This window comes from Enhydra lutris, unplaced genomic scaffold, assembly GCF_002288905.1.
Source record: "Enhydra lutris kenyoni isolate GAN:26980312 unplaced genomic scaffold, ASM228890v2 scaffoldscaffold122, whole genome shotgun sequence".
Taxonomy (NCBI): Eukaryota; Metazoa; Chordata; class Mammalia; order Carnivora; family Mustelidae; genus Enhydra; species Enhydra lutris.
In genome coordinates, this window is record NW_019154206.1 from 524,444 (window position 1) to 552,365 (window position 27,922).

The 27,922-nt window shown below is 48.8% G+C and overlaps 2 protein-coding genes and 1 long non-coding RNA gene across 3 annotated transcripts in view; 2 read left to right on the forward strand and 1 right to left on the reverse strand.

Moving 5' to 3' along the window:
* The window catches only part of LOC111139855 (zinc finger and SCAN domain-containing protein 22-like), a 135,779-nt gene that overhangs the window by 99,975 nt on the left and 7,882 nt on the right, over positions 1 to 27,922 (forward strand). The window lies entirely within an intron of this gene.
* LOC111139879 lies at positions 418 to 19,588 on the forward strand. Its single transcript, XR_002640117.1, has 3 exons — positions 418 to 706; positions 16,278 to 16,332; positions 19,357 to 19,588. It is a non-coding gene; the product is annotated as an uncharacterized LOC111139879 (long non-coding RNA).
* Positions 14,523 to 19,357, reverse strand: LOC111139878 (zinc finger protein 552-like). Its single transcript, XM_022492306.1, has 3 exons — positions 18,742 to 19,357; positions 16,806 to 16,932; positions 14,523 to 15,566 (listed from the first exon to the last, which is right to left on the reverse strand). Exons 1-3 carry the CDS (start codon positions 18,772 to 18,774, stop codon positions 15,412 to 15,414), a joined length of 315 nt encoding a protein of 104 aa, XP_022348014.1. The 5' UTR covers positions 18,775 to 19,357; the 3' UTR covers positions 14,523 to 15,411.

A 27,922-nucleotide genomic window follows, 5' to 3' on the forward strand; every position in this document is an offset into this window, starting at 1 on the left:
CCTCATCTCTGGTCCCAGGGGCCACCTGCCAAGCACCCCACCAACCGCGAATTGAGGAATGCAGTGGCGACAACGGAAGTCCCGCCCCAACCTCAGCTGCTCACGCAGAAACGCCCAGACCCTGAGCAAGCAGGGGCTCCAGGCCCGCAGCCCTCTAAAACTCTAGGTCCCGGAGCCAGTCGCCGCGCCGCTGCGTGGTTGCCGAGGTGATCGGGACCCACGCCCGGCACGTCCCTGCTCCCGCGACGCGAACTACATTACCCAGAAAGCCCCTCACCGAGTGTTTCCTCAGTGTATCCCTGTGAGCGCGCTGTCCGGACTCTGGCCAATGATGGGCTAGGAGCGTTTCCGACACAGCCGAGGTCTTCCGGTCGCCACTTCCGGGATCCGGCCATTTCTTTGTCCGCTTGCCGTTTTGTCCCGTGTGGGTGAGGGACCTTGCTGCCAGGTTGTGGCCTGTGTCCAGGAGGCTCCCCGGTCCTGCGGGCGTGATGAGTGAGCGTATCTAGCAGTCACGGCTGAAGAATCGTGTCTTGGCCCCCACCCGGCTGGACTCAGTCCCAGTGTCCTAGTCCCCGACTGAACTGCGGGCCTTGACGTTCAGGACGATGGAGCGTTCGCAGGGGCCGGGTCTTCATCCCAGAACCTAGTGTCGTGAGATACAAAGGACTCAGGCAGAGGGATCTGCATGTGCAACGACTCAGAGGTAAGACCGACCCGAGAACATTCAGGAAAGCTCCGTCTTCCACTGCAAGGAGCCAAGAGCGTGAGAGGAGTGCTAGGAGTCATGGGAATTTTTTAGTAGAAGAGGGATGTCCATGATCTGTTGTAGGATTTTGAGAGTATCCCAATGAATACCCAGTAGACATACTAAGTGAGCGCGCTGGTGGGAGAGGGGTTGTGGCCAGGCTGAAAACAGGAAGATTCATGAGGATGCTGCGGCAGCATTTGTCGGGACCGTTACGGTGGTGGCCTGTCCAGGGCAGAAGTAGGAGAGGTGAAAGAAGCGATCATATTTCGGTTAGATTTTCAAGATGGAGTTGATGGGTTTTCGTGGTGGATGTGAGGACTGAATGTAAGTGGCAGATAAAGGACCATCCCAAGGGTTTAGAAGGAATGAGGTACTACTGCTCGTTGAGATGGTCCCAAAGGAGGAGGATGTTTTGGGGAAGATTAGCAGTTAGATTTTGTAGACGTAGAGTCCGAATTGTCTGGAGACCTCTGAGTGTGGGTGACATATGTACTGTGAACACAAAGGGAGTTCTGGTTTGGCCTCCCATGCCAGGCTGTGGTCCAAGGAAGGGCCCGAGAATGGCATTTTGGAAGGAGAGTCTTGAGTTTTGGTTACAGATGAATGGCCCTGAGGTGAATGTGGGGTGTCCAGGAAGGACCAGTGGCTAGGTGGAGGACATGGGTGCCAAAAAAGAGAAGCGCTGTCCAAAGACCAGTGGATCTGGGGAGAGTGCGCATCCAGGAGGACGGGCCACCCTCAGAGGGTGAGCAGGCATGTCAGGGAACAAGGTTTGGGAGACATAAGGGGAGGTGGCCGGCAGTACAGACTGGGGCCCCAGGTCCCATGCCCAGGGCTCACAGCCATCTGCTCCCTGGCCTGGTATTGCAGAGCCCATTGACCTTTAAGGAGAAGGCTACATATCTCTTTTAGAAAAAGTGGGGCTCCTTCATAAGGCACAGTGGGGCTACTACCATGGCATGGTCCTGTCCTCACCAGGTTAGGCCAGTGCGTTCCCCGTGGGTTGTGCTGCTGGTCCTGATGCTGGCCTGTGTTTGATACCTCTTCTCCCAGACTGCTGCATAAGCAACCTGAACTCTTTGTCTTGGGACCTTTTTATCATGGTTGAGGGTCAAAAATATCACAACCTGGGCGCCTGAGTGGCTCAGTGGGTTAAAGCCTCTGCCTTCTGCTCGGGTCATGATCCCAGGGTCCTGGGATCGAGCCCCACATCGGGCTCTCTGCTCAGCGTGGAGCCTGCTTCCTCCTCTCTCTCTCTCTCTGCATGCCTCTCCACCTACTTGGGATCTGTCTGTCAAAGAAATAAATAAAAATCTTAAAAAAAAAAATATATCACAACCCTCATAGGAGATCACATCAAGCTTGGTTATTATCTGGCCAAGAGACCCCATCAGGGCCTGTTGCTTTTCTGTCCCCTCTGTCAGGGAAAAAAAACCCCACCAGCAAGTTTTCTGCCTTGTCAGTCCCTGTGATGACATGTGAGCATTGACATGGTCATTGATTATGGGGACAATGAGCTTTTCTGCTGAGATATTTTCTGGTTCCTCGTTTCGTGAGGTTTCGTTCTTCAGATGCATAGCAATCCTCACCCCTCTTGCTCTGTCATGGGTAAATCCCCTGACATGGGGCTGACCTCTCACAAACCACTTGATCCCATCTAAGAATGACTGTCTGCACTACCCTAAATGTGGTCACCCAAGTTGAACTTGGCAAGGAAACCTGGACAGGGCAGCTTGAATCATTTCTTGACCAGAGAGGCCCATGGAGGACCAGTCCTGGTCAGCACGAAACTGTTGTGGGAGGGACTGTAGCAGTGGGCTCATCTCTCATTTGGTAATTGACCTATGTCCTCTATTCCCCTGGTCCCAAAGTGAGTAGCCATGCCTCTTTTCTATTGTTCTGATCCCTTTCTGACACTCCATTCTTCTTTCCCTTGACTCTTGTCCCCTGGCTGATCCTTCTTGTCCTTTGCCTTACAGCTTTTCTCCTTCTCCCCTCTTCTGGTCAGGTCCCCCACCAATGGCCTCTCTTTAACATGTCCTGAGCTGATACATCTTTAAGTAGTTCTTGAAAATTTGTTCCTCCATGAGACTGCTTGTTCCCTCAAAGGAAGGTAGATGCAGTGTCAGTGGCCGGACCACCCTCACCGCACAGCCCCTGCCTATCGCCAGGCCCTACCAGCTCGACATTTTGCTGACCCACAGAGAACTAACACTGAAGAGACCAGTAAACGTATGGTGTCTGGAGAGGTGTTCAGTCACCAAAAATGTTTCAGAATGGGAAAAAAAATCCCAAGTACGTCAGGAAGGTGGGAAGGTTATCTCCTTTGCCTCCATCCTGAGAAAGCAGGAGTACATTCATATCTTCAAATGTTGTGAATGTGGTAACATGAGAAAACCTCCAGCCAGAGCTCTATTCCTTTTGACCACCAGAATGTTCTCCTTGAGAAAGCCTTTATAAAGGCGGTGAGTATGGCCCAGGCTTGAGTGAAATTTTCCATTTCTCCCTTGCACTAAAGGACCCAAGTGCAGAGAATGTGGGCATCTACGTCCAGAGCTCCATTCTTGTTAGCACCAAGAGATTCATGTCAGAGAACAGTTGTAGAAATGCAGTAACTTTCAAGAAAATATTGAACCTGTTTCCCATGATCCTTATTGAAGAAAGGCATAATGAGTACAGCTGATGTTGGAAAGCCGCCTCTCACAAGATTGAATCCAGTTTTGCAGCAAATTAGTGCATTGTGAGTGAGTATAGGGAGTAGGAGAGCAAAAAGCTGCAGCTCCTGCCGTGTTCTGCGTAGAAATATTAACTGGAGAGAGCTCCTGTGTGTACAGCCAGCACGGGAGAGCTGTTGGCCACGGCTCCTGCCCTGTCAACACCAACAACTTCAGTAGAAAAAAGCCATTTGAGAGCAGTGAATGTAGTCTTCCACTGCCCTTTTCTTTTTTAAAAAACATTTTATTTTAAATAATCAACCTATTTTACAAACTTTGTTCAATACAAAAGAATTAATACCTGAGAAAGACCCTACCTAGTAGCCTTCAACCACAAGTTGGACCTTGTACAGAAGAACGTTACCTGAAGAGACACTCTGTGACTGCCCTGTGTGTGGGGAAGCCTGTAGGGGCCACCTGGACTTTGAGACCACTTGCTGCACTGCTGGGTTCTGTGGGAAAAGCCCTTCTGTGTTTGATGGTCCCCTCCTGTTGCTCAGCAGAAGCAGTCCCTGTTCCCTGCTTGCCTTCCCCTGGAGAGATGGCGGTGGCCCGGCATCCACTGAAGTGGTATCATGGTGCTCACCCATGACTGAATTTGGCATGGATTCCTGCTCTAAGCAAAGGGCCTGATGGGATAGCTTTTGGAGGGCTTCTGGGTAAATTTCCCATTGTTTATGGACCTTGTGAAGTCTGCCTTTGACATCCCTGATGCCTTCATCGAGCTGCTTCAGGTCCTGCTAACAGTTCTTATCATTGCTGTCATCACCCAGCTCTGGTACCAGGACCTCACACTGCTCTGGGCCATTTGATAATGCATTTATCACCAGTTAATTCACCTCTGATGTTAGACTCCTGTTTAGCAGGAGCGCATAGAGAACATGACAGAGGTGTTCATAGGTTGGTCATCAGGGCCCCTGTAGCACCTCACAGAGGGCACAGCAGCAAGGCATGGCTCATCTCGGTCCAGATGTGACTCAGTTGGCCTTTGTACCCCATGTTCCCTGGCAAAGAATGAAGCCTGTGTGTTCCGAAGCTTTGGACCTGGAGTTCGCCTAGAAAAGGCAGTGGTTGGTCTGATGGTCAGTGTTTCAGGGACTGTCCTTCCCATCTCAGCAGTGTTTAAAGGAGGCCCCCTGAAGGCCACATCCTAGCAATATATCACCCACTTGTGTTTGTGTGAGAAGGAAATGAGTACCGTTAATGGGTAAAGAACACTGAGTGGACAGATAGGACATGGGGGAGCCTGGCACACCATTTTCATGTCTGGGTCCTTGCAAGATGAAGGTTTGCAGGGCGTCTTAAGGATCTGTGTAGCTCCCAGAGCTGTACGCCTAACCAGTGTTTCATGCTTTCCTGTCATCTTCTAGTGGGCTGGATACTCTGGTTATCACCATGCGGTCAGGAACTCCAGGACTGTGAGAATGAAAAGTCCTGTTTGCTAAGTGGCTTTATCGAGGGTTAGTTTACATAGTGTAAAACACACCCGTTATAAGTGCACTATTAATGACTTTTCGTAAATGTATAGAGTTGTACAGCCATTATTATCTTACCCATTCCCATCGCCTCAGAAGGTTCCTTTGGACACTTTTATAGCCCAAATCCACTCCCATCCCCAGCCCCTAGCAACCACTAATCTACGTATGTTTCTATACTTTTGCCTTTTCTGGATATTTCGTATCAGTGGAATCATGTAGTATGTAGTTCTTCGTGTCTCGTTTCTGTCACTGAGCATAATGTTCTTGAGGTTATGCATGTTATTCGTAAATATCAGAATTTTCTTCCATTTTATTGCTGAATAATATTCCTTTGTATGGATACACCACGGTTTATTTATCCATCATTAACTGACAGATTTTGAATTGTTTCAAGTTCTTGGCTATTATAAATGATGCTAGTAGGCATTTTGCTTACAAATCTTTGTGGAGACATATGTTTTCATTTAGCTTGGGTGGATTCTTAGGAGTCAAGGACAGGCTTCCCCAAGATGGGCCACTTTGGCATAAAGATTATTTTGATTTAAAGGTAATCAAGGGGCACCTGGGTGGCTCAGCGTGTGACTCTTGATCTCAGCTCAGGTCTTGATCTCTGATTGTGAGGCAGTTGGCTTCTGCACTGGGTATAGAGCCTACTTAAAAGAAAAAAAGGAATAATCAGAACGCTGGGTGGCCCAGTTGGGTTGAGCGTCTGCTTTCCACTCAGGTCATGGCACCCGACTCTGGGATCAAGCCCCGTATCAGGCTCCCTGCTGAGCAGGGAGCCTCTTTCTCTCTCTCCTCCCTGCTCCTACTCTCTCTCGAATAAATAAATAAAATCTTAAAAAACAAAAAACAAAACCAGCAGATGCAGGAAAAGCTCTCTGCCTTTCCCACAACTGCCTAATTTACATGGGGAAGGAGAGCCTGTAATAGGAAGAGAGCTATGAACAGAGACTCCCCTTTACTTAAGGAATTTATCTGCGTAATAGAGAAACCTTGTATTTCCAAATCTCTCCTTTCAACTTCTTGCTGAAGGGCTTTCTCCGCTTCGTATCCTTAGACCTCTGCCCTCAGCTCACGTAAGCTTCATGTTGCCTCACTGTCTTTGGAATTTCCTGTCTGTTGATTCCCTGTATGTATGCCCATTAAATTTGATTTTCTCTTGATAATCTGTATCATGTCAGTTTGATTCTAAGTCCAGTTAGAAGGACCATAGGGCAGAGTAAGGTCTTCCTGCCTGACAATTCCTAGGAGTGGAACTGCTAAGTCCTGTGTTAAGTTCATGTTTATCTCTTCACTGCCAAACTGTTTTCCAAAGTGTCTCTACCATTTTATATTCCCACCAGCACTGTAGGACTGTTTGTTTTCTCCGCCTTCCTGCCAACACTTGGTGTTGCATCCCGGTGAGGGTGAAATGGTATCTCAATGGATTTTTTTAAATTGTGGTAAAATACACATAAAACTTATATTTTTAAGTGTACAATTCAATGACATTAACTAAATTCACACAGTTGTACAGCTATCCCCCAATACCTCTCTCTAGCTTTTTCGTGTTCCAAAACTAAAACTCTGTACCCAGTAATCTCAAGGGTTTTTTGTTTTTTTTTTTTAAGATTTTATTTATTTATTTGAGAGAGAGGCAGTGAGAGAGAGCATGAGCGAGAAGAAGGTCAGAGGGAAAAGCAGACTCCCCGCGGAGCTGGGAGCCCGATGCGGGACTCGATCCCGGGACTCCGGGATCATGACCTGAGCCGAAAGTAGTCGTCCAACCAACTGAGCCACCCAGGCGTCCCATCTCAAGGGGTTTTTAACTTAAGTTTTCCTAATGAATAATGACGTCAGGCATCTTTTCATATACTTTTTAACTATCTATCTTCTTTGATAAAATGTCCATTCAGATCTTCTGTTCATTTTTACTTGGGTTGTCTTCTTATCATTGAGTTGCACAAATTCTTTATATATTCTGTATTAAGACTCCGTATTTATTTCCTCTTGGTCTGTAGCTTGTTTTAATTTTTTTTTAAATCTTTTTTTTTTAAGATATATTTATTTATTTGACAGATGGATCACAAGTAAGCAGAGAGGCAGGCAGAGAGAGGGAGAAGCAGACCCCCTGCAGAGCAGAGAGCCCAATGCGGGGCTCAATCCCAGGACCCTGGGATCATGACCTGAGCCGAAGACAGAGGCTTTAACCCACTGAGCCACCCAGGTGCCCCTTGTTTTAATTTTCTTAATAACATCTTTTGAAGAGGGATATTTTATTTTTTCTTTAATGTAAGCTCTGAGGCCAACATGGGGCTTGAACTCACAACCCTGAGATCCAAGAGTCACTTGCTGTACCAACTGAGTCAGCCAGGTGTCCCTTGAAGAGCAGTATTTTACATTTTGATGAAGTCTCTATGTAGAGGCTGCTTTTAGGCAAACAGGCCTAAGCGATGGGATGTAGAAAGAGCCCACAGTGACTCCCTGGCTGAACACAGACAGGATCACTGGGTGACCCACCTCACAATATCCATAGACCCTGGAGGCCTGGGTTGCTCAGTCGGATGAGCATCCCACTCTCGATTGCAGCTCAGGTCATGATCTCAGGGTCATGGGATTGAGCCCGACATGGGGGCTTCACGCTCAGGGGGAGTCTGCTCAGGATTCTCCTTTTCCCTCACCCTTTGCCCCTCCCCCCCGGGGGCTCACATGTGCACGTGTTTTCTCTCAGATAAATAAATCAATCTTGAAAAAAAGAAAAAAGTATATACAAAGGTCTAACTGACCAGTGGACTACTTTCAAGCAGGCAGTTACCAAAAAGGAGAATTCCACATGTCACCAACCTCCTCATCTCCCCACACTGAAAATAGCCCCTGCCCACTGCGTCATTGCTGTGACCTCTGCTGACCTGTCCACCGTTTAAACTTCCTTCTCCTCTGTTCTGCCTCAGGTGAATTCTTTCATCTCCCCTGCCATTGATTTCCACCCCATCTCTGCTTCGCATTTGGGGTTCCCCATCCGATTGAGAGACACCCCATTTAGACACCGTAGTCTCATTTATTAGTTTTTCCTTTTATACATTGTCTCCTGGTTTCATATCTAAAAAATTATTTGCCTAACTAAAAGTCAACATTTTTCTCTGATTTTTTTCTTGTCAGTATTATAGTTTTAGCTCTTATATTTCCATTTATGATCATTGCATGGTAACTTTCATGTAGTTAGGTGAGGGTCTAAATTCATCTTTTTGCATGTAGGTACCTAATTTTCCAAGAACTATTTGTTGAAAAGACCATCTTCCCACATTGTATTTATTGAAAATCAATTGGGGGCACCTGGTGGCTCACTGAGTTAAGCCCTCTGCCTTCCGATCCCGATCCCGGGGGTCATGGGATTGAGCCCTTGTCGGGCTCTCTGCTCAGCGGGGAGCCTGCTTCCCCTCTCGCTCTCTGCCTGCCTCTCTGCCTGCTTGTGATCTCCATCTATCAAAGAAATAAATGAAATCTTAAAAAAGAAAAGAAAATCGGGGCACCTGGGTGGCTCAGTGGGTTAAAGCCTCTGCCTTCGGCTCAGGTCATGATCTCAGGGTCCTGGGATCAAGCCCCGCATCGGGCTTTCTGCTCCACAGAGAGCCTGCTTCCTCCTCTCTCTCCCTGCCTCTCTGCCTACTTGTGATCTCTCTCTTTTTGTCAAATAAATAAATAAAATATTAAAAAGAAAAGAAAAGAAAATCACTTGAGTAAAGTTATTTTGGTACTCTTAAGTCTGTTCTACAGATCTGTGTGTCTGTCTTTATGCCAGTGCCACACTGTCTTGATTACTGTAGCTTTACAGAAATTTTTAAAATTAGGTAAAGTAAATCCGGCTTTGTTCCTGGTCAAAAGCATTTTGGCTCTTGTAAGTCTTTTGTGAATTTAGGATCAGCTTGTTAGTTTCTACTGAAGATGTCAGCTGTGGTTTTGATAGGGATTGCATGGAGTCTGTATTTCAATTTGGAGAACACTATCATCTTAAAACATTGAATCAGCTAATCCATGAGCATGGACTGTTTCTCACCAGTTTCTCTTAGCACTGTTTTATAGCTTTCAGAGTGTTTTCAGAGCACCGCACTTGTTTTGTTAGACCTATTCATTTCATTCTTTCTCAGGCTGCTATGAATGGAATTGCTTCATTAATCATATTTGATCATTTGTATGGGAAACTTTGCAGCTCTGCTTTGTTCTTGTTTGTTGCATATATACATATGGCATATATTTGCATATATACATATATGTTTTTTTAGAGCAGGAGAGAGGAATAGAGGTGGGGGAGGGGCCCAGGGGCAGGAGAGGGGGACAGAGACTCTCACGAGTACTCTACACTGAGTGCTGAGCCCTGAGCCAAAACCAAGAGTCAGACACTTACCCAACTAAGCCACCCAGGTACCCCTCATACCTATTTTTATATATACTTTTTAATGGATTTCTTGGGATTTTCTACACCCAGATCATGTCATCTGCAAATAAAGACACTTTTAACTTCGGGGACACCTAGGTGGCTCAGTCGGTTAAGCATCTGCCATGGGCTTAGGTCATGATCCCAGGTCCTGGGATTGTGTTCTGCATCAGGCTCCCTGTTCAGTGGGGAGCCTGCTTCTTCCTCTGCCTGCCGGTCCCCCTGCTTGTGCTCTTGCTCTCTCTCTGACAAATAAAATCTTAAAAAAAAAAAAAAAAAAGACACTTTAACTTCTTCCTTTCCAGTGTATATCCTAATTTGCATTTCTATCCTGTGCCCTTCTGGGAAAGGCTGAAAGATTCTAGGCTCTCAATCTTTTAAGTCAGATACCAAGAGCTCACCTGGTGAAGGGAGAAGTGAGTCTAAAAGCCTGACAGCGATGCAGAAGGAGCTGCTGATCTCTTGTTGGAGAGGATGTTTCATGGGACACCCCCTGCAGCAATGACAAGAAGCACTCCCCCTGGGCTAAAAAGACATGCCCTCTAGACACCAGACTCTCTTAGGCGGGGTTACCTCCTGTGTTCATCTAAGAACCAGGTGGGTGTATTAAGTGATAATCACTGGGTATGAGGAATAGGGATTGGAGACTGGCAACGTGGAGTGACGTGGAGACATATCTGTGGGGCAGCCATGACTGCTTTGATGACTGAGTCTGTGTGGGGTGATGTTGTACAGAGTTTCTCTGTACCTGCAGACCTTTACATCTGCCACAGCCAGTCAAAGCATCAGTTAAATATAGTGCAAACTGAAGCACAGAGACGTGGTAACTTGTGTGAGAGCATACAGCTCATTATTAGCGGGTACGTAAATGTACAACGCGTAGCTCCAGACTCTGTGCTCTTGGCCACCTCACCATCTCTAGAATACCTGTGGGAGTGTTGTGAACCGTTAATAAAAACACATTTTAGGGGCACCTGGCTGGCTCAGTCTGTAGAGCATGTAACTCATGACCTCGAGGTTTGAAGTTCAAGCTCCAGGTTAGGTATACAGGTTACTTAAAAATAAAATCTTAAAAAAAAAATAGTAACATGTTTTATATAGAAGGCATGTGCTTATTTGCCATTCATATATCTTCTTTAGTGAAGTGAGTGTTCGAGTCACTTTTGCCCATTTTTAAAAACTGGGTTGTCTTGGGGTGCCCGGGTGGCTCAGTGGGTTAAGCCTCTGCCTTCGGCTCGGGTCGTGATCTCAGGGTCCTGGGATTGAGCCCCGCATTGGGCTCTCTGCTCAGCGGAGAGCCTGCTTCTCCCTCTCTCTCTGCCAGCCTCTCTGCCTACTTGTGGTCTCTCTCTTTGTCAGGTAAATAAATAAAATCTTTAAAAAAAACAAAACTGGGTTGTCCTATTAGGTTGTGTGAATTCTTCATATGTTCTCGATCGGGTCCTTTGTCAGAATTTGTTTTGCAGATAGTTTTCCCAGTGTGTGGATTGCATTTTCATTTTGTTGATGTGCCTATTGAAGCTTCTTAATCTTTTTTTTTTAAGATTTTGTTTATTTATTTGACAGACAGAGATCACAAGTAGGCAGAGAGGCAGAGAGAGAGAGAGAGAGGAAAGGAAGCAGGCTCTCTGCTGAGCAGAGAGCCCAATGCGGGTGGGGCGGGTGGGGGGGTGGCGATCCCAGGACCCCAAGATCACCACCCTAGCCAAAGGCAGAGACCCAACGGGCTGAGCCACCCAGGCTTCCCGAAGCCTCTTAATCTTTTTAAGTTTTTATTTATTTAAGTAATCTCTACACCCAACGTGGGGCTTGAACTCACAACCCTGAGATCAAGAGTTGCATGCTCTTCCAACAAGCCAGCCAGGTGCCCCTTGATGTGACTACTGAAAAGCAAAAATTGAAAATTTTGATCCAGTCCAATTGATTTATCTTTTTTCTTGTCATGTTTTTTGTTATGTTTCAGAAATCCACCAAATCCAGGGTCAGTGTGCTTTCTTCTGGAAGTTTTATTGCTTGTGTCTGTGATGAACTTTGAGTTGACTTTTGCATATGACTTGGGTGAGCCTAGAGGTTTGCTCTTCCATCTGGCTCTGCAGTTGTTCTAGCACTATTGGTTGAGAAGATTATCTTTTTCCTTATCGAATTGCCTTGGCCTATTTTGGTTAATGGAACCCAGAAGTCCACTTGGCATTTGGCTTCGGGCACTAAATGGATCTGGGGCTCAAATGATCAGAAGGCCTGCTTCTGACTCTCACTCGACACTGCCTCCTTCTGTGGCTGGTTCACAGGACAATCTTCCTGTAGCGTCAAGATGAACATTAGTATCCCCAGTGTTTAGACACTCAGAGCCACAAGGGGTTTGTTTTCGTTGTTCTGGCACATGTGTATGCACACACGCACGCACGCATGCACAGCAGGCCAGCTGCCTTGCACAGAGCCCTGATGGGGAGAGCAGAGTCAGGTTCAGGTCAGGGCATTTCTCCGAATCAGGATTCTTTGCCAGAAGACTTCATTTTACAAGGTCTCCACACAGATGACCATTCAGGATAAAAGGGATTGCGTTCTGATAATGAGTGTCTGCCCCACTTTGCTTTCAGGCCTGAGCTCCACTGGCTCTGCTGGACTCCCCTCTAACCCCAAGCAGCCCTTCCGTGTTGCCCACATAGAGAGGTCGCATATATACTTACAAACTTTGTTCAGAAGTTTGCAACATTTATAGAATCAAAAGGCTTCACATAAACATATGGATCTCTCACTCTTGGAAAACCCAAGAATGGGGGCAACTCTATGTTGATCCCATCATCTCTGATCTTTGTACCCAGGGACAGCCTCATCTCAGGGGCAGCAAAAAACAGCAGATGATGGCGGCCATGGACACAGTGACCTGGAATATTGGCCGAGCTGCCAAAGTCCGGGACTACAGTCCCAGCATTCCTGCCTGTGCACTGATGGCCCTGAAGTGACCAGCGCAGGGAGACTACAGGAACCCACACCACCTTTAGGTTATCTGCTCTGGCAGTGAGCAGCATATGCTGGGTATGCCCATCGTGAAGGGTCACTGTACGCATGCTAGAGGAGGAGATGAGAGTACACAGGACTTCTAAGATCTCCAGAGCTGGGTCTCTCCTATGGCCAAAGACAGTGTCAACTGGGTTTTTTTTTCCCCCCAGTTTTTTTGTTTTCAAAGGATTATTGTTTGTTCGTTTTTTTTGTGGTATAAATTCTACCGTGGCTGACTGGAAGCCATCCGTGTGAACATGGAATTGAGTGGGTATGATGTGGCTCAAGCATAGCGTCTCGTTTGCCAGTCTCCCTGACCCCTCACCTCAAAACCGGTGTTCCTGTACCCGCTTACGGTTCTGCCTGGCCCTTGGAGATCTTACATCTGGTGATGTGACCAACCTGTCTATAGATTTTGGACATTAGGGGCCTTACTCCTGTTAGAGCCCCATTCTGTTCTCCATCTCACCCACCCCCAACCATACACACAATGGATAGAAATTAAAGACAGCTTCAACAGTGAGGCAGGCAGTTCCAGGGTTGGGTGATTTGGAGACTGGACAGATCCATCGCAGGCACCATCTGTAGACAATATCAAAAGGGTGCCTGGGGGGCTCAGTCATTTAAGCGTCTGTCTTCAGCTCAGGTCATGATCCCAGGGTCCTGGGATCAAGCCCCGATTCTTTCTTTCCCTCTCCCTGCTACCTCCCCTATTTGTGGTTGCTCTCTTTCAAATAAATATATAAATCTTTTTAAAAAAATTACCCACAAAAGGGACGCCTGGGTGGCTCAGTTGGTTAAACGTCTGCCTTCTGCTCGGGTCATGATCCCAGCGTCCTGGGATCGAGTCCCACATTGGGCTCCTTGCTCGGCAGGGAGCCTGCTTCTCCCTCTGCCTCTGCCTGCCTCTCGGCCTACTTGTGACCTCTTTCTCTCTCTCTCTGACAAATAAATAAAATCTTTAAAAAAAAAAAATTACCCACAAAAGAGGGAAGCTATTTCTGGAAAGTCCTGGAGAGAAGAGGTCAGTCAGGTCCATGCTTGAACCACTGGGCAGAGATGGAAAATGAGGCCACCCCAAAGAGCTCCCATCACTCATGTCTCCCTCCTGGGAATGAGTGAGGACAAAATCAGCCTTCCCTGAATATGCTGAGATGACAGGCTGTGGGGGGCCCCGCCAGCCTGTAGAAGTGAGATGCCATCTGGCATATGACATAATCTGGCAAAGCACCTGGACAGATTAGAAAGTGTGATATAGTTCCTGAAAGCTTCCCAGGTATCTGGCGATCTCCTGGGAGGGGTGTTAGGATATTTTTCAATATTTGGCTTATGGCTTCTTCCCAAAGGTTCCTTTCACATAAGTTTTCTCAGGAGTGAACTCTTTTTTAAAAAAAAGATTTTATTTATTTATTTGACAGATCGAGATCACAAGTAGGCAGAGAGGCAGGCAGAGAGAGAGGGGGAAGCAGGTTCCCCGCTGAGCAGAGAGCCCAATGTGGGCTCTTAAGGTGAACAAAGAAAATGCCCCAGTTAGTTAGTGGTTTTCCACATTTGCCACACTCCTTAGACCTTTCTTTGGTATAAACCTTGTGGTGCTGAGTGAGGCTGGGGCTCTGGCTGAAGGCATTCCTATGTCCACTGCACTCAGATGGCTCTTTTCCGGTGACCTTTCTGGTGCTGAGAGAGGTCTGACCTGTAGCGGAAAGCTTTTCCACACAGTACACGCATAAGACTTTTCTTCAGTGTGAACTCTCTGGTGCCGACTGAGGTTGGATCTTGTACTGAAGGCTCTCCCACACTGGCTGCACTTGGAAAGCCTCTTTCCAGTGTGAACTATCTGGTGTGTAACAAGGTTGGAGCTATAGCTGAAGGCTTTTTCACACTCACTGCACTCATAAGGCCTATCTCTGGTATGAACCTTCTGGAGCTGAATGAGGGCAAAGCTTTGATTAAAGACTTTTCCACACTTGTTACATTCATAAGGCTTTTCTCCATTATGGATTCGCTGGTGTGCAACAAGATTAGAGGGCCAGCTGAAGGCTTTCCCACACTGTTTGACAGAGATCACAAGTAGGCAGAGAGGCAGGCAGAGAAAGGGGGAAGCAGGCTCCCTGCTGAGTGGAGAGCCTGATGCGAGGCTCTATCCCAGGACCCTGGGATCATGACCCGTGTTGAAGGCAGAGGCTTTAACCCACTGAGCCACCCAGATGCCCTTGTTGTGAACTTTCTGATGCCAATGAAGATGAGAACTGTTAATGAAGGCTTTCCCGCATTTACTGCACGTACAAGGCCTTGCCCCAGTGTGTATTTTCTGGTGCTCCACAAAACTGGCGATGCAGCTGGAGACTCCGGCATGGTCTGCACTTACAAGGCCTTTCTTTTCGTAACTTCCTGATGGCGAGCGACACTGAAGCTGCAAGTGAAGGTCTTCCCACAGTGGCCACAGGCATAAGGCCATTCTTCAGTGGAGTCTCCGGTGCCAAGCGAGTGTGTACTTCTGGGTGACGGCTTTCCCACACTCACTGCAACCGTGATACACTTTTTCAGTAGGAATTTTCTCATGTGTCCTCAGTTTCAAAAGGTGACTGAAGGCCTTCCCACATTCCTTACACACATGGGATGTCTCCCCAGTGGGGTTTTTGGGTGATGAACAATGGTGGCCTGCTCTTCAGGGGCATTTCCCCGTGCTGGGCATCTGCAGGGTCTCTTTTTGGAATGAGTGAGCAGATGATCTAGGAGCATGAGAGCCTTCAGAAAGCTGCTCCCACAGCTGCTGCACTTGAAGGACTTCTGTGCGGTGTGGCCTCTCTGCTGCTGCTGGCAGCTGGAAGGCCTCCTTGTGCCTGGTGCCTGTGTGGTATCCACATGCTGTGGGTGGCCCGGTGCTGCAGGAGGTCGAGGCCGTCCAGGACATCCTTAGCACGTTTGCTACCTGTGAAGCGTTTTTCTCTACTGGGCTCCTGCTGGAACTGGTGAGAGCTTATTCTGAGCCAGAAGCCTCTCCCAAATGCCTCACACTTGTATGGTTTCTGCGAAGGGTGATTTCCCTGATGCTTAGCCAGGTGTAATGTCTTTTGAGACCAAGCCACACATGTCACAGGTGTTGGCCTTCAGGGTAGAAGGATATGCCTTAGGGGTCCTGAAATGGTACGCTCCTTCTACAGAAACACCCTGTTCAAGAGGGGCTTCCTCCACTCCGCACCAGCAACCTGAAAGCAGAGAAATACCGGCGAAGTGTATATGGGCTTTGTTGGGAGGGGGCAGCCCCCTCCCAGATGTGGATCTGACAAATTTAGAAGTGAGTCTGCAGGATCAAGTCAGGGGGAGGTAGAGCTTGTGGTGCAGGACAGGGCCCAGGAAAGGCACTGAAGGTGAAGATCCAGGACATGAGAACACACGTGAGGGTTCTGGCTGGGAGGAGAGGCAGGAACTGCAACCTCTCAGCTCTCAGCATGACCCAACACAGGCAGGCCCCAGATCTCGGACAGGAACAGGGGTCACAGAGTCTCCTCGAGCGCAGGAAAATCCAGCTGCAACCAGGCATCTGGTGCTTAAAGCCTCTATGAGGATATATGCACATCTCATAATACACTGACCGTGGGCTAAGGTGGGACATCCCTGTAAAAGGAGGAGTGGAGGGGAATAAGGAAGACACAGATCAGAGCACTGTACACAGACAAAGTAGAAATGGCAAGAATGCATTGTCTAAAACAAGGAGGAAAATGGAGTAAGGTACGGGTACTGGCCCCAGCAGCAAAGGCCAGTGGATACAGGGCAAGTAGTACAGTGTGAACCCAGCCCCAGTGTCATGTCTGCTCCAGCTCCCACTCATCAGAGCCAGACCCCCTCCCAGCCTCTTCTGTGGTATATGGAGCTATGTGCACCCTGTCAGGCTCCCAGCCCTCTCTGTCCTGTTCCAGGTGAGCAACCATGCAAGATCTGAAAGTTCTAAGTCCTGGGAAAAAGACAGAGCGGGTGAGTGTCTGGCCCAGCCAAGGGCAACCTACCCTGTGATAGACGAGAGGGAGCTCACGTCATCTCCGCAACTAGGGAGAAAACCCAGTGTTACAAAATAAGCCTGTGAGGAGCATCTCCTAGGAAGAGCCCAGTGGCAGGTAGTGACGATGTCCATGTCTATAGTCCATGACGTAGCCCGGCTCCTGGAAATGTCTGATATAAAAAAGTGGGGGGGGAAGAACCTAGGCACAGAGGTCCCACTGATCTAGACAAACGCAGGCAACCAGACGGAGCCCCTCGGTCCTGAGCCCTTCTGCAGGAAGGGAAGCAGATATTGGGGCTCCTCAGGGGAAGGAGCAGGCTGTGCCTGTGCCCCAGCTCTGCACACACAGCAGATAGCCCAGCTGCTCAGCTGTCAGAACACAGAGCTGTTCCCGGGAGAAGAGGAAGGACAGAGACCAGAACAGCAAGCTGGGGTGAGAGGGCCTTACCCATTGAGGCCACAAGCGCCAAGGTCTCCAGCCTCACATTGTGGTACAGGCGCCTCTGAGTCTCATCAAGGAGCTCCCACTCCTCCTGGAAGAAGTACATGGCCATGTCCTCAAAGGTCCCCCAGTCCTGTCATGGTGAAGACAGCTAAGTCAGCCATGGTGAGGACAGGGCAGCAAGAAAACTACAAAAAAAAACACAGATGAACCCATCCAGACCTGAGCCCGTGACCCGACATGCTGCCATCTTTCTCGTGGGTAGTCTCTGACTCCCAAATCAACCCTGCCAACAAACTCCTAGGTCACCCTTCTCCCTGAGCTCCAAAGCCATGGGGGCTATTGTCTCCTCGTGTCCCACTGATCACTGTGTCCTCCTTCACACAGCAGGGAGGTGGGCAGATAGTTGCCACAAGGTCTGAGCCTGGTCGTGGGGCCTCACTGCCTCCTACCAGACGATTCTCCTGGCTCCCCAGATCCTGCCTCCCAGAACAATGAAACTGGGGCTCATCTCGCGTAGGCCCCCAGTACCAGGACTCCAGTCCATCAATTCATACGCCCCTGCATGTGCACGTCCGTCTTTGTACCACACATCTCCAGACCCCACCACTATCCCATGGCCCATTCTTCCTCCCAGCAACCCTACAGATCACTCTGCAAATGGTGTCCAAAATGTGGCTAACTTGGTGAGGTCAACCAGGATCCCATCCTGACCCAGACTTCTAAAAGTCCCCACTTCCAGAGGTGGCACCCAGCTTTCCTTCAGTTTCTCTAACTGGTCCTATTCCTACCTTTAACACTTAGCCATCCAGACTAGGCCACAAAGACTTCTGGGACCTCCAGGTCTCTCTGCCTTTATTCATGCTGTCCCCTCACCAGCCTCAGTATTCCTCTTTCCTTCTGACGCACCCCCCCCAAGCCTAGGACACTCAGCCTACTGCCACTGAACTAACCTGTCATCCTGACTGAAACACTCAGACCCCACAGAGGGTGGCCAAGAAATGCCTGTGAGCCCACAGAGAGCTGACTAAACACGAGTCCCAGTTCCACTGTCATGTTACTTGCGTCTCCAATATGCCTTAGCCTCTGTCCCAGGGATCTTGGTCACTTTCTGGACCCCCTCTCACACACACCTTCTCTTGTGGCTCCTCCTCCCTTCATCTGACTTTGTGACATCCACCGACCCCGCCCAGTACCCAGGCCAGCCACCCAGTCCTCAGATGCCCTTGTAGGACATCTTCACCAAAAGCTAAAGATGCCCCCTCTCAAATGTGAGCCAGAGCTCCACTGCAGCTCACAGGCTGACTGGATGTCTCCAAGCTGAATTCCTCAGCGTAACTAACTTAGACCTGCCAAGCTAGCCCAGGCTCCTCCACTTCTCTGCACATCACAAAGTCTGGCTGACGTGAAAGATCCAAAATCCAACCATTTCTCCCAACTCCAGGTTGGACCTGGATTGACACCATCACCCACCTAATCTAGTAAAAGAGCATCCTTATGAGCCTCCCTTTCTGCCCCCTCAACTTCACCTCCTGCCCCACCCTACCTCTGTTTTCCACTCTGCAGCCAAAGGGAGCCTGTGAACATCTCTACTCCAAACCTTCCGTGGCTCCCACAACCTTCAGGCCAAGCTCCCCAGGCTGCCATGTCCAGGCCTGACTCCGGCCCACCGGATATAAATAACGGAGGCCTGTGGTTCCCCGAATACTCCCAGCTCAGTCTCGTCTCTGAGCATTTGCACATCCCGGTCCCTGTGCCTGAAACAGCTTTCCAGATCTTGTCCCACTGGATTCCAGAATCGTGAAAATTCCCACAGCAACTCCGGCCGGGACTCAGGACCTCAGGCTTGGGGTGATATGAGGGTCGCAGCAGCGAAGCAAAAGTGAAGGTGGAGGAAGGGTCCAGGGACTCCCCACTCCCTTCTACCGTGGACCCCACTCACCCGCGCCAGGTCCACCAGCGCCGCCGCCGCCATGGGACCCGGGCAGGCCTTGAGTGCGCAGCTGAGGCCCACACCTCCGCCGGGCAGGGTGCCCGCCCGCCGCCCGTCGCAATCGGGGCCTCAGTCAGAGGGGACGGCGGGCGAGCGCGGAGGGAAGAGGACAGCCCCGTTACCGGAGATCACGGTTGGGACGGAACGGGGCAGCTCATCCCAGCCTTCCCGCCCCGCCACCCCGCACCCCACGGCTGGGTCCCAAGGAGGCGCCTGCGGGAGGTCAACTCCCCGAGGACGGGGAAAGGGCAAGACGAACGTGCTCGAGGGAGACGCCGGAAGCCCGGCGAGCCGCAGGATATAGCCCCGCTTCGGGGCTGGGATTGGTGGCGGGTCGCCGCCGTCCCCGTGGCCTTCTGGTCGTTGTAGTTTCTGCCGCGCGCAGGCCTCGCGTAGGGAGCCCGCGCGTTCGGCTTGGCGACGCCCGAGTGGACACGCAAGGGCTGCTGGGAAGGGGAGCCCGCGGTGCGGAGTGGCAGTGCTGTGCTTACGCTCGCTCTGACGGGGCTACCCCGGCTGTGCTTACGCTTGCTCTGACGGGGCTACCCCGGGTTCCTCCCGCAGAGACGCAGGGCCCGCACTCTGGAGGGAGGACCAGCCCGGAGGGGGCCCCTGGGGCGCAGCTTCACTTCTGCATTTCCCCGGTCAGAACCTTCTGGGACGAGCCTGAACATTCCGTGCCTGGACAGTCCCTCGGGGATTCGGACGCGCTCCCAGAAACAGCTCTAACTCGAAATCCGGTGACGAGATTTGGTCACTGCTGCACCTTTCCTCGCGAGAAGTGACAGGAGAAGTATTTAGCACAGGCCAGGCACATAGTGCTGTGAAACCCAGGAAAGGGAGCCCCACTAAAGTGTGAAAGGGCGAGCTCTCGCTTGGTACGGCTGCGAGTCAAGAATTACCGACAGAAGAAGCTTCAGCAGCCAAGAATCCTCAGCTACAGGCCCCGACGGAAAAGACGCGCACTGCATCTCCCACAGCAGTGAGTGGGCCCTGCGCCTCAGCCGGCGAGAGCCCATCGTCACCCTGAACTCTTCTCCGCTGGACTTTCCTTCAGAACAGCCCCTTCTAACCCCCTTCGTCCTCTCCGTACAATAACGTTCTTCTCCTTTGTTACATTTTCCTACAGTTTTGCTGTATCTTGCATGTCCAGAATTGTAATTCTCTCCTATTCCCAAATAAGCCCATTTTTGCTGGTAAAGTAACTTCTATTTGTAAGGATAACACTACTAAACAGACAAGACAGCTGTTGTTATCCTTATCATCATCATCATCATCATCCCAGGGCTCTCATAGCACTGCCAGGGGAGGGCAAGTTGGAAACACGTCTTTCGAGAATCATTGTTGACATCTATCAAAGAATAAAACGCCCTCATTCTGACTTTGCAAGTAGCCATATAGGCAGTGTTCAAAATTTTTAAAAAAGTATATTCTTGTACTGTGGTAGGCAGAATATAATGACCCCAAAGATGTCCACTAACCTGTCCGCAAATGGGATTCCCTTGGGCCTCAGTGCTAGTGACAGGAGTGCCAAACGGGGTGGAAAGCTGGTAACACTAGGGCTCCAAATCCCCAGAGCGGACAAGTGCCTGCCCACCTCTAAAATCCTGCATTTTATTTGTTTATTTTTTAAAATATTTTATTTATTTATTCGACAGAGAGCGATCACAAGTAGGCAGAGAGGCAGGCAGAGAGAGAGAGAGGAGGGGAAGCAGGCTTCCCGTTGAGCAGAGAGCCCGATGCGGGGCTCGATCCCAGGACCCTGGGATCATGACACAAGCCGAAGGCAGAGGCTTAACCCACTGAGCCACCCAGGCGCCCCTAAAATCCTGCATTTTAGGATATGTGAGCTATGCAGGGATTGTGCTAGTTTCTTTTTTTTTTTTTTTTTAAGATTTTATTTATTTATTTGACAGAGAGAGATCACAAGTAGGCAGAGAGAGGGGAGGAAGCAGGCTCCCTGCTGAGCAGAGAGCTGGATGTGGGGCTCGATCCCAGGACCCTGGGATCATTACCTGAGCCGAAGGCAGAGGCTTTAACCCACTGAGCCACCCAGGCGCCCCGGATTGTGCTAGTTTCTCATTGCTGCTGTAATAAATTACCATAAACCAACCGACTGGCTTAAAACGACAGAAGTTTACTCTTCCAATTTTTTTTTTTTTACTCTTCCAATTCTGGAGGCCAGATGAAATTAATTTAGATGGGCAAAAATCAAGGTGTTACCATAGCTGGTTTCTTTTGAGGCTCTAGGAGAAAATCTGTTCATTACCTTTTCCAGCTTGTTGAGGGAGCCTTCATTCCTTGGCGCTTGACTTCCTTTCCTCACATCACTCCAACCTCTTGCTTCTGTTGCTCCATCTCCTATCTCCTCTTTTGACTTTCTTTTTCCACAAAAATGTGTTTTTTCACTGACACTTAATTTTCAGATAGCAGAGGAATCTAAAACAGGTTTTTTTTTTGGGGGGGGGAGTAATTTCAGATTGTAATTACTACTACACTAAAAATTGTAGTTAAATATGCAGTAGTGTATTTAAAACACAGTAGTTAAAACACAGTAGTTTTCATTTTAACCATTTTTAAGTGTACAGTCCCATGACATTAATTGCATTCATAATGTTGTAAAACCATCACCACTACCTATTTCCAAAAGTTTTCTATCACCTGAGCAGCAACTTTGCCCATTAAACAATAACTCTCCATTCCCCCTTGCCCCGGCCCCTGTTAACTTCTTCTTTATTTTTAATTTTTTTATCTTTTTAAAAATTATTTATTTATTTTTTAATTTCTTTTCAGTGTTCGAAAATTCATTGTTTATGCACTACACCCAGTGCTCCATGCACCCTGTTAACTTCTTTTTTTTTTTTTTTAAAGATTGTATTTATTTATTTACTTAACAGACGGAGAGCACAAGCAGGCAGAGAGGCAGGCAGAGGCAGAGAGAGAAGCAGGCTCTCCACTGAGCAAGGAGCCCGATGCGGGGCCCGATCCCAGGACCCTGAGACCATGACCTGAGCGAAGGCAGAGGCTTTAACCCACTGAGCCACCCAGGCACCCCAAATGCTCCTAATTCTTAAAAGTAATCTCTACACCCAGCGTGGGGCTCAAATTCACAACCTGGAGATCAAGATTCAGATGTTCTACTGTCTAAGCCAGCCCGATGCCCCAAAATACTTTTTTAAATGTATAGGTGAGTTTTACAAATGCATACACATATGAAATGGCCACACTTACAATACTGAACGTTCTCATCACATCTAAAGTTTACTTTTCATTAACTTCCAACTCTGTCTCCTCCAACCCATGTGTCAGGCCACTACTGAGGACGTGCTTTCTGCCACTATCAGTTAGGGTTGTCTTTTCTAGCACGTCATATGAAGGGGATAATCTATACTGTATGGACTGTTTTGTGTGTTCTTTCACTCACCAGAATTTTGGGAGATGGATCCGTGTTGTAACATACCATTGTGTCATCCCTTACTGAGTTGTACCTCACTGTAGGAGATACTACTGTACTACTATGTGTTTATTCCACTCACCAGTTGTTATCCATCAGGGCTGTCTCCAACTTTTAGCTGTTATGGATAAAGGTGCTATGAATATTTATACCAGGATTTTTGAAAGAAAATTTTAAAAAGATTCTTTATTTAAGCAATCTCTATACCCAATGTAGGCTTAAATTCCTGACCCCAAGTTCAAGATTCACACGCTCTACTGAGGTGCCCCTAACGTACTAGGATTTTGTGGTCATGTGCTTTCATTTCCGTGGCTAAATCCCTCAAAGAATAGCTGAGCTGGAGGGTAGGTGTCTGTTGACCGTCACAGGGCAGTGAGGGTCTGCCACAGCTCAAGGGCCGGCTGCACCAGTCCAAGCAGAACTACAGAATTCAATATTCAGTGAAGGCAAACTCGTCTAATTATCCTGTGTTGTAAGACGAAGTAATGTGATTATAAATTCCTGCCGGGCAAGCAAAACGCCTTCAAGTCCCTCAGTGTACTCAGCAGGGCCTAGCACCGTGCCAGGGGGTTATCCCTGACTCTGAGTCCAAATGTGGCCTCCTTAGGGACCAGAAGGAAAACTCCAATAGTGCCTGACGGTCTCAAGCCAGGAAATCCACAGCTCCTGCTAGAGGTTAGGCATGAGCAATGGGAGGATGGACCTCAGGTGTCCTGACCAGGTGTCCCACTGCAACCCAGGCCCACCCAGGGCCCACCCCCTCCCAAATATCCAGCAGTTTGTCTGTGGTTACAACCCAGAAGAGGAAGAGTTAAGTGTGGTGTGCTGATTGCCCTTGTGCAAAAGCAGCTGCTTGTCCTTATGTGACCTGTGTCTCTAGAACAGAAATCCTGTTGAGGTTTCCTAGGGTGCACGCATTTGCGGGCTTGAGGGGGTTGTTGTTAAGATTTTATTCATTTATTTATTTAGAGAAAAGAGCCACCTAGGCGCCCCCATGTAGGCATTTTGAATGCAGGAAAGGACAGGTTTAGTTGGCCGGTTATTATATAATCCAGGCCTGTCACTCAAATGAGACGACCCTAGGATCCACCACAAAAAAAAATTGCTATAGGGGCACCTGGGTGGCTCAGTGGGTTAAGCCTTTGCCTTCAGCTCAGGTCATGATCTCAGGGTCCTGGGATCGAGCCCTGCATCGAGCCCCGCATCGGGCTCTCTGCTCAGCAGGGAGCCTGCTTCCTCTTTCTCTCTCTGCCTGCTTCTCTGCCTAGTTGTGATCTCTCTCTCTCTCTCTCTCTGTCAAATAAATAAATAAAATCTTTTTAAAAAATTGCTATAAAGCCCACACCCTGGAGTTTCTGGGGCCATTGTCTCCCTTGACTGGCCTTGACTGGCCTGCTTCTCCCTTGGAATGCAGACTGGGGTTCAGCAGCAAGGCTGTAGTGATTCGGTGTCAATGGGGAGGCTGGCTTAGGCATCAGAAATACTGGTCACGTGCTTAAGTTCCCTCCACTGCCACCACCTAAGGATATTTCCTCTCCTTCCAAAGACCCTCAAATCCACCCTACCTGGTCAGTGGCTTTATTATGATGATTTTATCATCATGGAGAGTAAGTGGGAGAGGGCACCAGTGAAGTACAAGGACTGCAGAGCAAGCCGGTATCCAGCCACACTATTCCTCCTATGCTGTCCCGAGACAGGTACAAACACAGCAGCAACAGCACCCGCCTCACAGGGGTCATGAGCTGTAAATGAGTGAACATATGCGAAAAGCTGAAAACAGTAGCTCAAACAAGGTAGGCCATGATAAAGTTCATTCATTCATCGGGGCCCCCAATCCCTTGAAAATAATGTTCCAGTACTGTGAGACGCTAGACACGCAGAATCCACGGATGGTTTTCCCTTGAACAAGAGACATCGAACTCGTTAAGTTGTTGTAGTTTTGTTATTAGAGAGCTCCGTGTAAGTGTCACCATTCCATTGCCATGTGGTTAAACCAGGAGGTCCCAGGTGCCAGGTGATTTGCTCTGGGCACTTGGGCTACTCCCTCTCCCTATCCTACATGTCAAGGCTGGCCACCCGAGGTATGGCCCGCGGTGCCAGCTTCCTCATCACCGTGCACACTAGCAGCCAGCTGCCCTGAGAGATGAAAGGTAGGGCAGGAGCAGGTGACATTCTGGTTCCTGCAGCAGTCAAGAATGGAACCCTCCGGGCGCCTGGGTGGCTCAGTGGGTTAAAGCCTCTGCCTTCAGCTCAGGTCATGATCCCAGGGTCCTGGGATCGAGCCCCCATCGGGTTCTCTGCTTAGTGGGGAGCCTGCTTCCTTTCCTCTCTCTCTCTGCCTGCCTCTCTACCTAGTTGTGATCTCCATCTGTCAAATAAATAAATAAAATCTTTAAAAAAAAAAAAAAGAATGGAACCCTCTGAACTGGGATGGAGTGGGAGAGGACGCCGGTGGCTAGAGGCACTTTCTGGCTCCCACGTGTGTAGGGCTATAGCACTGTTAAGGGTGTGGCCCAAGACAGGTGCAGTGTTTTCCATAAGTCAGGGAGGTGCCCAACATTAATGCAAAGCTGCCTGGGCCAGGGGCTGAATGTTGATACTCCCCAAAACCACAAGCTGTGCAATCTCACTCCAGTAATTGAGATGTGAAGAAACCGAAATCACGGGACATCAGGGCCCAAGATCATGCAGGTTATAGTCAGAGGAACCGAGCTGCAAACTCAGGTCAGCCTGACCTAGCTTGGGCCTAAGCTCTGACTCCTCTTCTTCCATGTTGCTTTTTTTTTGGGGGGGGGGGGGGATTTTATGTATTTATTTGGGAGAGAGGGAGCAAGAGTGGGAAAGGTAGCCCAATGTGGGGCTTGATCCCAAGACACTGAGATCATGACTTGAGTCGAGATTAAGAGTCAGATGTTTAACGGACAGAGCTTCCCTAGGCTCCCTAGAACTTTTATTTAGTGTATTGGGGTGTGGGGACAGGGAGCTTGCATATATATTAAGGAACTTATACATATTCTATTACTTTGGCACATTGGTTCAATTGTCTTAGTTTGCCATCTTGATGGGGGCAAATCACTCCATTTGGGCTTGTTGTTGTGTCTTTTCAAACAGTAGACACTCCAGAATGTCCTTCCACTCTCCTTTTCTCTCCTGATTCCCAGCCCCTGGCTGTGCCCAACTTCCGTGGCCTCATATTTCATCCTTTCCCCTCAACCCTCCTCTCTTTCTCCTACGTCCTTTAACACCAGACTCCCCTTAATGTGTCCTGACTTGGCCACATGTCTTTGAAATGTCTTGTTAATGTGCTATTTAATGACAGCAGTGTGTTCCCTCCAAGGGGTTGCAGTCCAGGTATAACCACTGCCTAGACCTGCTCCCCAGCATGGTGCTCCCTTGTCAGCAGAGGCTAAGGCTGTACCAAATCCCCCAAACAGATAAGTGAGCAAGAGGCCTACCATGTCAGTCTGTACTCACACCTGCGTGGGGTCCCCCAGTCTAGGCTGTGGAGGCGCACAGTCAACATAATTCCTGTCCCCTTGGCACTGACTCCATGGACTTCATCCTGGTTGTGTCCAATATGCACTCAGTTAACTGGCATTTCTCTGTTTTTCGTTGTTAGTGTGGAGCAGAGGAAGAGGAGCTGTCATATGACCAGAAACATAACCATTATGAAATAGACGCAGAGGGGCACCTGGGTGGCTCAGTGGGTTAGGCCTCTGCCTTTGGCTCAGGTCATGATCTCAGGGTCCTGGGATCGAGTCCCGCATCGGGCTCTCTGCTCAGCGGGGAGCCTGCTTCCCTCTCTCTGTCTCTCTGCCTGCCTCTCTGTCTGCTTGTGATCTCTCTCTGTCAAATAAATAAATAAAATATATATATATATAAAAGAAATAGACGCAGAGCCTTTTCCCTACAAAGACATATACTACCAGGAGTAAAGCTGCTAGAGCTCTTTCCAGCTGGGTGAAGGACGCTGCTCCCATTCCAGGTCGCTCTAGCCTTCTTCTCTCACCTAATTGAGAGGTCATAGTCAACAGGTGCTAGGGCTTCAGGGAAATACACTGAGAATGCCGTAGCCAGGGAAGGCAGTTGGGGTCAGGAAGTAAAAGAAACTACAGCGGTAGAGATGTGCTCCTGAGACTCAGTCCCACTGAAGACTGAGATTTCACTGGAAGATTTAGTATGCTCCTGCCCTCGAACACCTGACACGGCATCCGTGGAGCTGCAGTGTAACAACACTGGGTTACAGCTAACGGAGATGCAAGACAGGGACTCTCTGTGAAGAATACTCTCCAGAGCACAAAGTCTGGAGAAGAGATGAAAACTAGCGCACAGGAGGAATCTGAAGCCTCTGGCGTCCATAACTACAGCAAGCAAGTTCAGCCCTACTCCTACCACATTACCATAAATCCTCACACGAACCTCCTGTTTACCTTACTTCCTGTTACCAAACATATGTCTGGCTTTCAGCAGCAACTGACAAGGCATGTCAAAAGGCAAGAAAAAAAGAAAATCTGAGGACACACAAAGCAATCATCACAATGACAATCACATAGGACACTGAGGTTGGAACTATCAGGATGTAAAATAACAATGATTAAGAAAGATGTTAAGGGCTGTAGTGGAAAAAGCAGACAAAATGCAGGAATAGATGGATAATGTAAGTGGAGAGATGGAAACTATGGAAAGGTCAAAAGTGAAGGCTTGAAGGAAACAACACCAGTAGAAATGAAGAGTGCTTTCAGTGGGCTCATCAGTAGGCTCAGCCCAGCCAAGGAAAGAACTGGTGCTCAGCACAATTACGCAGAATGCAAGTGTCTACTATTATCTAGTTTACAGGTGTACACGGGGATTCACAGAGGTCCCACCGGGTTGTTTGGAGTCCAACCACCGGCACCAGATAACAGCCCCCACCCCCACCCGGCAGTGCAATCTTGTTCAGGGGAGATCCGAGCCAGGGATATGGAACTATTTTGTGTACAGAGGAAGTTGCCATTTTTATTTCATTTCCAATTCATTAAATTATGAATTTATCAAACAATTAGCATATCTCTAAATATTAGGCAACCAGGATCCCTGGAGTCTAAGTAATTACACATTACAGGGATAATTTTATTATTTTTAAAAGATTTTATTTATTTATTTGACAGAAATCACAAGTAGGCAGAGAGGCAGGCAGAGAGAGAGGAGGAAGCTGGCTCCCCGCCGAGCAGAGAGCCCGATGCGGGGCTCGATTCGGGGCTCGATCCCGGGCTCGATTCGGGGCTCGATCCCGGGCTCGATTCGGGGCTCAATTCGGGGCTCGATCCCAGGACCCTGGGATCATGACCTGAGCGGAAGGCAGAGGCTTTAACCCACTGAGCCACCCAGGCGCCCCTACAGGGATAATTTTAAAATAAGGTTTTAAGAAATTAAATGTCTCCAAACATCTAACAGTGCTTGTAATGTTAATGCCTCTAAGCTTTTGATTAAATCATGAGTTTAAGATGTTAGATTTCCTTAAATTCTTTCAAAGTGAGCAATACTTAACAAACGAATATTCCTGGGGCACCTGGGTGGCTCAGTGGGTTAAAACCTCTGCCTTCGGCTTGGGTCATGGTCCTGGGGTCCTGGGATGGAGCCCCACGTCGCACTCTCTCCTCAGCGGGGAGCCTGCTTCCCCCCACCCATCTCTGCCTG